Source organism: Equus caballus, chromosome 15 (assembly GCF_041296265.1).
Source record: "Equus caballus isolate H_3958 breed thoroughbred chromosome 15, TB-T2T, whole genome shotgun sequence".
Classification (NCBI taxonomy): Eukaryota; Metazoa; Chordata; class Mammalia; order Perissodactyla; family Equidae; genus Equus; species Equus caballus.
The window spans coordinates 60,639,985-60,652,615 of record NC_091698.1 but is presented as its reverse complement, the minus strand read 5'-3'; the positions used below and the strand labels follow the sequence as shown (position 1 = coordinate 60,652,615).

General features: G+C 41.5%; 2 protein-coding genes across 5 annotated transcripts in view; one reads left to right on the top strand and one right to left on the bottom strand.

The window, feature by feature from the left end:
• Nucleotides 1-8,082: 8,082 nt before the first annotated feature.
• The window catches only part of CCDC88A (coiled-coil domain containing 88A), a 123,169-nt gene continuing 118,620 nt past the window's right edge, over nucleotides 8,083-12,631 (bottom strand). For all 3 annotated transcript variants that reach the window (XM_070235454.1, XM_070235455.1, XM_070235457.1), the window contains one exon: nucleotides 8,083-9,696. The gene's annotated coding sequence lies outside the window, so the exon portion shown is untranslated. The remainder of the gene's footprint in view (nucleotides 9,697-12,631) is intronic.
• LOC100052533 (prolyl-tRNA synthetase associated domain-containing protein 1) lies at nucleotides 8,733-12,190 on the top strand. Of its 2 annotated transcripts, XR_011426066.1 has the most exons (3): nucleotides 8,733-8,871; nucleotides 10,016-10,812; nucleotides 11,490-12,190. XR_011426066.1 is itself a non-coding variant. In XM_001496684.6 (2 exons), exons 1-2 carry the CDS (start codon nucleotides 8,788-8,790, stop codon nucleotides 10,448-10,450), a joined length of 519 nt encoding a protein of 172 aa, XP_001496734.1. In that variant the 5' UTR covers nucleotides 8,733-8,787; the 3' UTR covers nucleotides 10,451-12,190. The 2 variants fall into 2 exon arrangements, 1 of the variants encoding a protein (XP_001496734.1); XM_001496684.6 differs by having other exon boundaries at nucleotides 10,016-12,190.

Sequence of the window (12,631 nt, the reverse complement as noted above, 5' to 3'; positions counted from 1 at the left end):
TCATAGCCTTATTTATAATAACACATAAAATTTGGACATTATTACATGTAAGTCATTGGACATTTCCAAATTTGGAGTTGGATAAATAACTGGAATACTATACAGCCATTATAAGTAATAATGTAGATCTCTAATGACATGGAAAGATGCGTATTGGGTGAAAAAAAGAGAAGTAAACTATAAAATATTATATGTTATATAATTCTGTCTTGATCAGATAAAATTAGAAATAAGCAGCATTAAGGGCTGGCCCTGTGGTGTGGTGGTTGGGTTCAGCATGCTCCACTTTGGTGGCCTGGGTTTGGATCCCAGATGCAGACCTATACCACTCATCAGCCATGCTATGGCAGCAAACCACATATAAAGTGGAGAAGGATTGGAACAGATGTTAACTCAGGGCTAATTTTCCTCAAGCAAAAAAACGAGGAAGATTGGTAACAGATGTTAGCTCTAAGCTAACCTTCCTCAGCAAGAAAAAAAAAGAAATATGCAGCATTATATAGAGCAGACATACACAACATACATGTAATGTGAATATATGTATACACCTGTGACAAGTTTTTTTATGTCTTTATGTGTGGTCTGATTTTTTTTTTACAATAAACATGTATGTTTTTAATTTTTGTATTTCTTTTTAAAGTATAATTTTAAAATATTTATTTAAAGGAATAAATTCATGCAACTTGTTAAAAAACACTAAACAATATTTTTATACTCGGAAAAAGAAAACTATTTTACATTTTGGAGAAATACTGAATGTGAGTTTGTTTCTTATTGAATTGGCCTTTTTTGTTCTTACATTACATCCAACACATTTCAAAAAATGTATTTATTAATATTTACTCAAATCAGCATTTACCATAAATAGGTAAATCAAATCAGCAGGAGTAGAGGAATAATATGTGATTTCTGGTTTCAGTCTTATAATTTTGCTAAAACTTATGCAAACATATTCCACTTGCAAGTTAATTTAATGCATTAAAATCACAAGAAATTTCTCTTGTTAACCAGTAAGTCTAGGACAGAAATTCCTAAGTAGTTCCCATAAACCTAATCCAATCAAAACTAATTATTTTGAAATGCTAGACTTAAAGAAGCTATCTCTAGTCCATACACAAAGTAGGAAAAAATAATCTATGTTATAGTTCTTTTGTATAGAAGTCAGTTTTCTTGGGTTGCTATGAGAACGACCTACAGACCCTGTAATAGCACTGAATATAAGGCTCCATTCATTAATTCTGTGGTCTAGGGTCCACTGGGCCCAGAAAGTTAAGACTGGCTTGAAGAGCAGCTCAGAGCGAGCCTTGCTGGCCTGGCCTCCTTCCGCAGCGGTTCCTGAGTTACAGTGATTGCTGCTCCACCCTGTGTGGGGTCAGGAGGCCGCAGTTACTCACCAGGTGTTTACAGCACACTCTGGGGCTCAAAGCAGCATCTGGAAACAGTTTTGTGTCCACAGTAAAGCTTCCTTATGACCGTGCAATTTTTAAATGAGTGTTTAAAGGGAACAAAAGGGAAAGAAACATGCTACTTCTCTGCTTAACCAAGTTGTGGCCTATCACACGCGATTTGAAACCCGTTTCCCAGGCAAGAAAACGAAATGTCGTCACCCATTTCATATTTTAATTTGGAGGTAATTGTATTCAGTTTGCCACTTAACTTTTTTACATCTTAACTTTCTTCTCTTTTGAAGTCTTTGTTGAGAATACCCTCAAGTGATCTTAGTTGTGGAGATGTGATTTACATTTCTTTCTATTTGTTTGTTTAATAACATTTTGATCTAGGGGCTGGCCCCGTGGCCCAGTGGCCCAGTGGTTAAGTTCACACGCTTTGCTTTGCTCCACTTCCGCCGGTTCGAATCCTGGGTGCAGACATGTCACCACTCATCAGGCCATGTTGAGGCAGCATCCCACATGCCACAACTGGAAGGACCCACAACGAAAACTACACAACTATGCTTTGAGGAGAAAAAGGAAAAATAGAATTTTTTTAAAAATTTTTTTATTGACTTAATGATAGGTGATAATCTTGTGAAATTTCAGTTGTATATTATTGTCTGTCAGTCGTGTTGTAGGTGCAACCCTTCACCCTTTGTGCCCACTCCCCACCCCCCCTTTCCCCTGGTAGCCACTAATCTGTTCTCTTTGTCCACAGGTTTAAATTCCTCATATGAGTGCAGTCATACAGAGATTGTCCTTTTCTATCTGGCTTATTTCACTTAACATAATTCCCTCAAGGTCCATCCATGTTGTTGCAAATGGGACGATTTTGTTCTTTTTTACGGCTGAGTAGTATTCCATTGTGTATATATACCACATCTTCTTTATCCAATCATCTGTTGATGGGCACTTAGGTTGCTTCCACATCTTGGCAATTGTAAATAATGCTGCAATTAACATTGGGGTGCATAGGACTTTTGGAATTGCTGACTTCAAGCTCTCTGGATAGATACCCAGTAGTGGAAAAAAATAGAATCTTTTTTAAAAAAATAATAAATCACATTTTGGTCTTGATCTTTTTAAGACTTGGCTTACATTTCTTTATTTTTTATAACTTACTGATCCCTCTCTTGTCTATAAAAATATATGCTCAACATAGAAATTTTCAGAAGATAGAAAATATATAGAAATATTTAAAAATACCCACAGTTCAATCAGTCAGTGACAACCGCCTCAAGAAATGTGTTTGTAGCAGGTGAGAATTTTAGTTGCCAGCTCTGGTGTGTGGGAAGTGGAGCCATGTCCCTGCCCCCTTGCTCTTGGTGCACCAATTGCACTGACCATCTTTCAGTGCCTCTTCCTTTGTTTGCTTCCTCACCCTTGCACGTGGCGTCAGGCTGTTTCCTCTGCCTAGCACACTCCCCTCTCCTCTCTTTGCCCTCTTAATTCAAACTCATCTTTCAGATTTCACTTTAAGCTTCACTTTCTCAGAGAAGCCTTCCTTGACCCACTGTACCCACCCCAAAGTAGGTGAGATTCCCCTAGTATAGCCTCTCATAGCATATAGATCCTTCTTCGCACTCGCCACCTAGGCAATTTAACATTTGTTTTTGTGATTATTTGACTAATATTTGTCTCTTCCAATAGACTGTCTCCCTTCAGAAGACAACTAAGTAACCCTTCTATATATGTACAATACAATTTTCTATTTCTCTTAAAAAAAAAAAAAAGGCACAAGGCACAAGGCACAAGGGCAGGGTCTCTGTCTGGTTTTGCTCACCACCGTACCTTCAGCACTTAGCTGATCTTCAGTCATATTTTATAGAATTGAATTGAATCTGGCCCAAGTCCCTACGTGCTGGAGCTGGAAGGAAGGTTAACCTGAGGCTGTTGTCGAGATTCCCTCCCATCTCCATGGGACCACGCAGGAACCTGAAACTTAGGGGGAGCCCAGGAACTGAGTGGAGCCTTGGACTGTGGGGTGATTGTCCTCTTCATCAGGGCTCCTTATCAAGTTCAGAGGGCACCTGTGCCACACCAGCTTCGGCAGGGCTGCCCCAAGTGGACTGCCTTCCACTGACAGCAGGTTTCCATCTTGCCACCCACGGGAGGGACAAAATACCAAAGGAGGATGGTTCTCCACCCTCCCAGCTTCCCCACCCCAGTCCTCACGCTCTCTGCTGACTCTGAGGAAACTTAAATTTCCTCCTAGATCCAACTGCTTTCCTCTCCCTTGTTCTAGGAACTAACCTGTATCATCTCCTGTCCTGGGATGAATCCTCTTCCTTGGGACTTTAGAAACCAATTTTTGTGGACTGGGGTTAGGGAAAGAAGATGCTAATATTAGCCTTTTTTTCAAGTTGCTTACTCTGTTATACAGGAATGTGTATTTTGAAGCAAAATTGGTGCCATATTGTCTATACTCTTCTATAATTCACGTTCCCTATTTACTAAATTGTATTTCCCTCTATCCTTAAATATTGAGAATACAATTGAGAATATAGAATTCCTTAGAAAGATGTCACCTAGTTTATTTAACATGTCCCTTTATGGAGGGTATTCCTGGTCCCTTAGCACAGAATGTAGGATCCTATGTGCCGGGCTCCAGCCCGTCTCCTGCTGACAGGCCTCTCTTCCTGCTCTACTATCACATCAAATCATAATGCCCCGGGACACATTGTGCTTTTTCACCTCCATCCCTCAACTTCCAGAGTTTCCTCAGCTGGAGCAGATTTTTTGGGCAAACTCCTACGTATCCTTTAAACCACCATCCTCTTCCCCTAATGCTTTCCCTGATGCCTCCGGGCTCCCAAAGCAGCCTCCTCATGCCACTATCCTTGCATTAGGCACGGTTTCTTGGATTTATCCACTCTGAACGTTTCACTCCTCTTTGCTAGATTTTAAGGTCTTGGAGGGCAGAAAACATGGTACATATAGACGCACCATAGTGTATCTGGCACATAGAGATGTTCCAAAAGATATATTGAAGAGACACAGATTGCAGCAAGCATTATGTTCTCCTATTGTCTCACTTTCTTTTTGAGTATGCACAGCTTCTTAGGATGGCTTTCAACTTACCTGTCCTGGAATTGCCCTTTGTTTCACTCAATAATGACGATTTCTAACATTCTTCACCTAATAAGTGCAACGATGCCCAGTCCCCATGGTGTTGATAAATATTTTACAATTTTGGCCTTTTCATTTCCTTTGCCAGGTAGGGTACAGCTGTAGCTGTTTCTTTGCTTTGAGCACACATAAGATGAAGGTACCTTCTTCACGGACCTTGGCATGCCATCTTTCAGCTCTCTTTTCCAGATTCTGTCCTTACCTGCCAAGTTCCCGTACCCTTCCTAATGATAGCAAGGGTCTTTCCTTCCACGTGTTCTTGTAGAAATGCCACAAGACTTTGCACTTATGAGGTCTTTACCTGTTTGTAAAATAATTTGGTAATCCTCTTCCAGATGCTTCCCCTCTCCTAGAAACATGAGATTTCATATTCAAGTTGTGATTAGCTATCTAGTTCCTCAAGTTCATCCTGTTAATTTTGAATTTAACTTGTTTCATGTTATTGTTTCCAAAGTAAATTTGTATTTGCTTTGAGGACCAAGGACCACACCAAGGATAACATTTCTTTTGTATTTAGTATAGTTCTGACATATATGTTTGGTAAATAAATACTGCATTAAACCTGAATTAGGATAGCTTTTAAACAGCAATACAAGGTTCTTTTCACCATAGACAGATTTTAGTTCTATTTTATAATAAAAATCTTTGGGTGTAAGATTCACTTGGAGCAGGATACTTGGTCATTCAACCACACGTAGACTAAAATTAAGAGAACACTAGTGTAGAGGCTGACCCTGTAGTCGAGTGGTTATGTTTGTGTGCTCCGCTTCAGCGACCCAGGGTTTTGCTGGTTCGAATCCTGGGCACGGACATGGCACCACTCATCAGGCCATGCTGAGGTGGCGTCCCACATGCCACAGGTAGAAGGACCCGCAACTAAAAATACACAACTATGTGCCGGAGGGCTTTGGGGAGAAAACAGAAAAATAAAATCTTAAAAAAAAAAAACAGAGAACATTAGTGTAGACTGGGGGAAAATAGTTTGGGCTAGGGTGATGGAGTGGTGAGAAGTGGAAGGATTTGAGAAACTGAATTGAGATGGATTAGCTGAGGGTGGGGGAAGGGAAGAGAGCTTCATGCCTTGCATAACTGATGGATAGCAGTTCATTTCCAAAGAGATTTCTAGGTCAGAATGATGTGGATTAAGGCTGCCCCAGCTAGAGAAGCCTAAGGTGACCTGGCCTACATGCCAAACTACATGACCCGGTGGATTTTTTTATGTTATGAATTAGGGCTGCCCCAGGGAGAGAAGTCCAGGGCATCCTCACCTACATGCCGATCTATATGGCCAGATTTGTATCTAAAAGTTATATGACCGCACAATAACCAGACCCCATCTGCACTGAAATCATTTAATGACTTTTTACATCATCTTTTCTTTTTCCAGTAAAAATAAGTCACGTACCCGTGCCTTATAAAATTAGCCCTAACCCTCAACTCAGGGCAGCAGCGGGAGCTCTGACTGCCCATGGGTCCAGTCCCCATGCAGCAGCAGCAGCAGCAGGAGCTCTGACTGCCCATGGGTCCTGTCCCCATGCAGCTGCAGCAGCAGCAGCAGGAGCTCTGACTGCCCATGGGTCCTGTCCCCATGCAGCAGCAGCAACAGCTCTTCACTGCCCATGGGTCCTGTCCCCATGCTATTCCATACTATTCTCTAAATAAAAGAGCACCACTGCCAGACCTTGAGAGTCCAAGAAATCTTTCTTTCGACTCCTCGGCTCACCGACCCCGCATCAAGAACATCCTATTGCCTAGATCAAGTGCTGGATGCCACTACCAATTTTTCCTCTTTGAATTCCTATTTGTAGCCATCATGGAGATCCTACCCTTGGTTAGTGTTTTCCTACTTTGGGACATAATTTACACTTCTTAGAATCAGATTCCAATTCTTCTTTCCCCTGTTTACTCTCAGGTCACCATGGTTGGATTTGGGTATTCTTGAAAGTCTTCAAGCATTTAATGACAATCATTTGGGATATGCAATATCTTCAAATGGGTGATCTTTGCTATTTTAATGCTTTATAATTTCATTCTTAGAGGGAAACCTAGTGAAAAAAGTGAGCCCCACCATACCTTATATGCCAAAGTAAATTTTAAATAAATTAATGAATTGAATATTCTTAAGAAAATGGATGGAATATTCTACTGCTGCAGGTTAGCTTTCTAAACTTAGATCAGAATAACTGAAACAGGAAAGAATGACATTTGGTTACACAAAAACGAGTAACTTGTTTAGATAAAACCAAACCAACAAACAAAATCTCTCCTTGGGGCTGGCCCGGTGGTGCAGCGGTTAATTTCCCACATTCCGATTCTCCGCGGCCCAGGGTTCCCCGGTTCGGATCCCGGGTGCGGACACGGCAACGCTTGGCATGCCATGCTGTGGTAGGCGTTCCACGTATAAAGAAGAGGAAGATGTGCACGGATGTTAGCTCAGGGCCAGGCTTCCTCAGCAAAAAGAGGAGGACTGGCAGTAGTCAGCTCAGGGCTAATCTTCCTCCAAAAAAAAAAAAAACAACAAAACTCTCCTTAAATGGGAAAAATGAAAACTATTTTGAGGATATGACAAAAAGGCACTTAACTTGATTATATAAAGAGCTCATATAAATCAACGTGAAACGCATTAACATTCATTCAGTGGCTAAATGAGCTAAGACAGTAACAAAGCTAATTCTCAAATGGGGAAATAAGATAATAAACATGGAAAAAATGTTCTGAGTGATCCTTTGCCCCTTGTCTATGTTTTCTAAACACTCTGTAATGTGGTATATGTTGCTTTGATGTTGACCTGATTTTACCAGGCCAAGGGTAGCAGCCTGTTGTTGGTTTTACAATCAGAGATCCAAGAATTGGATGGAGTCTTTGAAGGGAAACATGGCTTAATAGTTTTAAGAGGTGAGTTAAGCTGCATTTTAAAATTGCGCTATCCAGGGCCAATTTTGGGTGAAACTGTGAAGCCGACTCTGATTTCCTCCTCTTTCATAGCTTTCTTAAGGGTGTTTTAGGAGTGAGGACTCAGATCCTTTGCTGTGTCTTATTAAGAGGCTTTCTTCTTCAGGACTTCAATTTGCGCTCCAGACATAACCTAAATTCATTCACACTAGAGTTAAACGTCCTTAGGAATACCTATGTTTCATTTGGGATTTGAGGCTTAATCTAAATTCACCAATGAAATCCTAACGCTGAATTAATTTCATGCTTCATTCAAGGGGTGAGTGTGGGTTTCACAGGACAGGGGCAAACATCCCACCAAGAGGCAGGCAAACTACCTCGGAGAAAAGGTGAGTCGTGGTTGCCTCGGCTAATTGTTCGTAGATGAATAATAACAAAAACTAAGAAAAGGTAAAATGTAACGTAATTTACAAACTAAAAGTTGAAAAGTCTTAAAATAATAGGGATTTTGGCTTCCTCCACTTTCCTAGTTGGTTCACAACCTTGGGGGTTCCTGGGTGAAAGCCGAAAGTGGCCTTCTTACACAGAGGGCAAGGAAAAGCTAAAGAAAGAGGCAGACCACTCCAGATTGGTAGGTGGCAGTTTTAATAAGAAAGGGAACTTACAGAAAAGGTTTGTCTTGCGTGGCTGCAAGACGAGTAGATCTCCATGCCCGCTGGCCAGAATCTCGAGTTTGAAGAGTTCACATAGAGGCTTTAAAGAGACTCACCACGCATACAGTCCAGACGGTTTCAATAACACATTGCTGTCTCAAGGCTGCACCCTTCAAGTTGCTCCCAGCCCTGGTACCGTGGGCGGAAAGTACATTCCGAGGACAGGGGAGAGGGTGAGGAGCCTCGGATTGCCGGAGTCCATTTAGCGGGTCAACTGGCGGTTATGTCTTCTCCATGATCTCCTCCAACAATCCCTAAGCTGGGACGTTGTTAAGCGGTTCTGATTCAGTTTAAATGTAAAATATGCTGGAACTAGGAAATCTTCAGCCGGATCAACGTAGGCTATGAGAACGCAGGCGCCACAAGAGGGAGGCGCTGTGGGCCCGGGGTAAGAAACCCCGCACACCTTGCAAGGCCGTCTCCGCGGAAGACTTTCAGGGACGCGCCAGGTGAGGTGGCAGAGGACGGCGCAGCCCCGCCTCCGGAAGGCGCCGGCACTAGACTTCCGGCGCCGGCCTTACTCTCTCCTTGCGCTTCCGTCTCAGCTTCCAGTCGGCACAGACGCGGAAGGTCCAGCATAGTTTCTTCCCTCTGTCTCTCGCCGCCGCCACGACAGCAGCATGGCGGGCGCAGAGATGCGGGCGGAGCTCGAGCAGCGGCTCGACGCCCTGGCCATTCGCACGGAGGTCGTGGAGCACCCCGAGGTGAGGCGCTTCCCCCGGGAGAGCCCGGCCGGAGGGCCTGGGCTTTGCTGCAGCGTCTCTCGGGCGAGGTTACTAAGACCATACGTCCCGGGAGTAATGTGCCGCAGAAAGGTCTGTTCCAGGGCATTTCTCGGGTTCGAGTCCGAAAGGGACCCGATAGGGATATCCAAGGCCTCTCGACTCGGGACTATGATGTTATTGCGCGAAAACTTGTTTTCCTCTTGGAGCGATTCGATCACATTTCATGTTGAGAACTAGCGCACCATATTTAGAACGTGCGCATCTTAAACTGGTGTAGGATGCTGGTATGTCCACATTAGGTGTAGATAAAATGTTAGGAAGCAGTAAACCGTCTTTGCAGTGTCTGTGATGTGTCGGTCATCATGCATACAGCAGGACACAAGGTTAGAGAGTTTGATAATTTAGTGTATTGATGTGAAGATTTGCAAATATTTAATGGAACCAGTGTGTAACTTGCGAGATGTGGGGCCATAAAGTTTTTACCCAAGGCTTGAGAAACAGCTAATGATAATAGCTAAACATGGTGATCTTAAAAGGATAGAGAAATACATTACAAGTCTTGCTCACCTTTACAAATCAAAACTATCATTTTCTCTGACCTTCTTTCCTCCGGTAGAGTCCACACACTCTCCCTCCCTTCTTTACGTGTGCATATTGCCAGCTTTTGTGATGTTCTTTATGTTTGTTCAAGGTCTCATCCTCTCACTGTGGTTATTTATATACATACGTATTTGTAGAGTGGAGGTTGTCACATGGTCTGGATGTAATAGAATGCTAAGGAATAGGATCTTGGGCTGCTATAAACTTCCGGTACCAAAAGTCAAAAAAGAAAAAAAAAAAAGCAGCATTTTAGCAATGTGAGGGCTTGGCTAGCACACTGGAATAAAGACTTGGCCTAAGAGAAACTACTGGAGGTCCCATGAGATGAGGAATTGAGATGGCAAAGACTTACAATTTTTTGGTAATTGGCTGGGAATGGGTCTCTACCAGTGAAATCCAAGGCATTAGGTACTCCCTAACCTTGCTATTTTCATCCAGCAAGCAAAATGCATATAACAGTGCATGTGTGCAGTGTGTGTATATACATGCATATTATTTTTAAACTTCTCATGATATTTTACAGGTGTTTACAGTTGAAGAAATGATGCCTCATATCCAGCATTTGAAAGGAGCACATAGTAAGAACTTATTTCTTAAAGACAAAAAGAAAAAAGGCTATTGGCTGGTGACAGTTCTTCATGATAGACAAATTAATTTAAATGATCTTGCCAAGCAGTTAGGTGTTGGGAGTGGAAATCTGCGGTTTGCTGATGAAACAGCCATGCTAGAAAAACTGAAAGTTGGTCAAGGCTGTGCCACACCCTTGGCACTCTTCTGTGATGATGGAGATGTGAAATTTGTTCTGGATTCTGCTTTTCTGGAAGGTGGACATGAAAAGGTGTATTTTCATCCAATGACCAATGCTGCAACCATGGGATTGAGCCCTGAAGACTTTCTCACATTTGTGAAGAAGACAGGACATGATCCCATAATACTAAATTTTGATAAAAATAACTAATTGGGCTAATGTTTACAATATATTTCTGAAAGCAGTTTTTCTTATTTGTAATTTACAAAAAGCATTACAATTGAGGAGACTATTTAGCTCCTTGGTTTGGTGACAGCTTAAATCATTTCAGGAGGAATGTTTCATCTTAAAGTTGTTTTTAAAAAGATGTATTGAGGTAGTTTTAGTCAGCTCAGAGATTCCACCCCGCCATTCCCCATGACAATTACTCATGAAGGATGCCTTCAACAATTAAGAATTAACATCAAAACTAAGATTAGTTAGGGGCAGCCGCAGTGGTGTAGCGGTTAAGATCGTGCACTCCGTTTCAGTGGCCTGGGGTTCGCCAGTTCAGATTCTGAGCCTGGACCTGGGCATTGCTTGTCAAGCCATGCTGTGGGAGGCATCCCACATATAAAGTGGAGGAAGATGGGTACGGATGTGAGCTCAGGGCCAGTCTTCCTCAGCCAAAGGAGGAGGATTGGCGGTGGACGTTAGCTCAGGGCTAATCTTCCTCAAAAAAACAAAACTAAGATTAGTTAACTATCTTGCATCTCCTTTAGGGTGTTTATTATACTTGAAAAAAGCAAGTTGCAAAAACAGCATATATAAAATTATACATGACAGTGTGCACATAGGGAAAAAAATCAAAAGGAACATAGGAATATATTAAATTGTTTGTGGTGGTTATCTTTGGGGAATGGGAGTCCTTAGGAAGATTACTAGAACAAACATGGGGGTAAGGGCAAAAGCTTTCTATTACTGGCTGGCTGTTTTTAAACTAGTGATTTTTTTCCAATGGAAAATAAGCTAATTAACTTTCTATATAAAAGTGTATCTTTCAAAAATTTTAATCTAGAAAAAACAACATAGGGATGGAAAATATGTCACTCATTATGCTTATAAAATTACATTTTATTTTATTTTTTTTGAGGAAGATTAGCCCTGAGCTAACTGCTGCCAATCCTCCTCTTTTTGCTGTGGAAGACTGGCTCTGAGCTAACATCCATGCCCATGTTCTTCTCCTTTATACGTGGGACGCCTACCACAGCATGGCTTGCCAAACGGTGGCATGTCTGCACCCGGGATCCGAACCGGGTAACCCCAGGCCACTCAGGTGGAACGTACGAACTTAACTACTGTGCCACTGGGCCGGCCCTGTAAAATTACATTTTAAAACTAAGTAGCAGAATATACATAGGCCATTAAGAAGGATTTGTTTAGTGCTTGTTCAGAGGTTAGAAATGTGAACATACTTGGACAAATTTCTTCTATCCTCTAAGCTGTATTAAATTTTACTCATCCCCTTTCAATTACAGCATCTAAAACAGTATAAGAACCCAGGATAATGTACTGTCAGTTGTCATCTGGAAGCTAGTTAAAAAACAGAGTGAGGAAAATTGACATTTTTAAACCTCATTTAAATTCAAACAAAACCCTTCATTAGTCGAGGGCCTGACATACACTATGCTACAAAAATAGTCTAGAGTCTCATCATGAAAATTCTCATGTTTGCCTGTAGTATAATCAAATGGGATATTTGTAAGATAAACATATTTTCCTAAGTTTGATCACTCAAATAATTTACATCCGGGAGAGATATTGTACTTAATTTGTACTAGGTTTGTGTTACTAAAAGTAAAGACTTGTCATTTCTTGATATATATGATCAGAAACTACATGTCTGCTCATGGCAGAATTTTTATGAAAAGATGTGGAGTTAATAAATATTTTCCATAAATGATAACCTTATTCTGGGGTGCCATGTTGGTTTTTACCTACTCTGTACTCTCTATCTCTAAGAAAGAGGCAATTTTAGGTTGCTTTGTATATAAAATGAAGGTTTAATGAATAGAATCAAAGACACTGAGAACCTTAGATAACTGGCCTAACACTGCCCTCCCTCCCTCCTGGTGAAAACAGGCCCAGCAAGACGGACCTGCCCAGGGACACAAGGCCAGTTGCTGTCTCTAACATTCTGCCTCCCATAGACTGTGAGTGAAAGTGAAAGAGATTGATTGTACAATCTATTATTGTATTTAAACCTATCTGGGAATTGACAGAACCGATAGACTCTCTTTTCTTTCTCCCAAAACCTCTAATACTAACCCTAAAATAATTAGGACAGAATCATCTAAACAAGGTTATGGGTTATGTCTGATAATAGGTTTTCCAGGGCAAAGGAAAAGGAAT

Coding starts and splice junctions, on each gene's coding strand:
- LOC100052533 (XM_001496684.6), top strand. CDS start 8,788: ATGGCGGGCGCAGAGATGCGGGCGGAGCTCGAGCAGCGGCTCGACGCC. Junction 8,872..10,015: donor AGGTCGTGGAGCACCCCGAG/GTGAGGCGCTTC, acceptor GATATTTTACAG/GTGTTTACAGTTGAAGAAAT.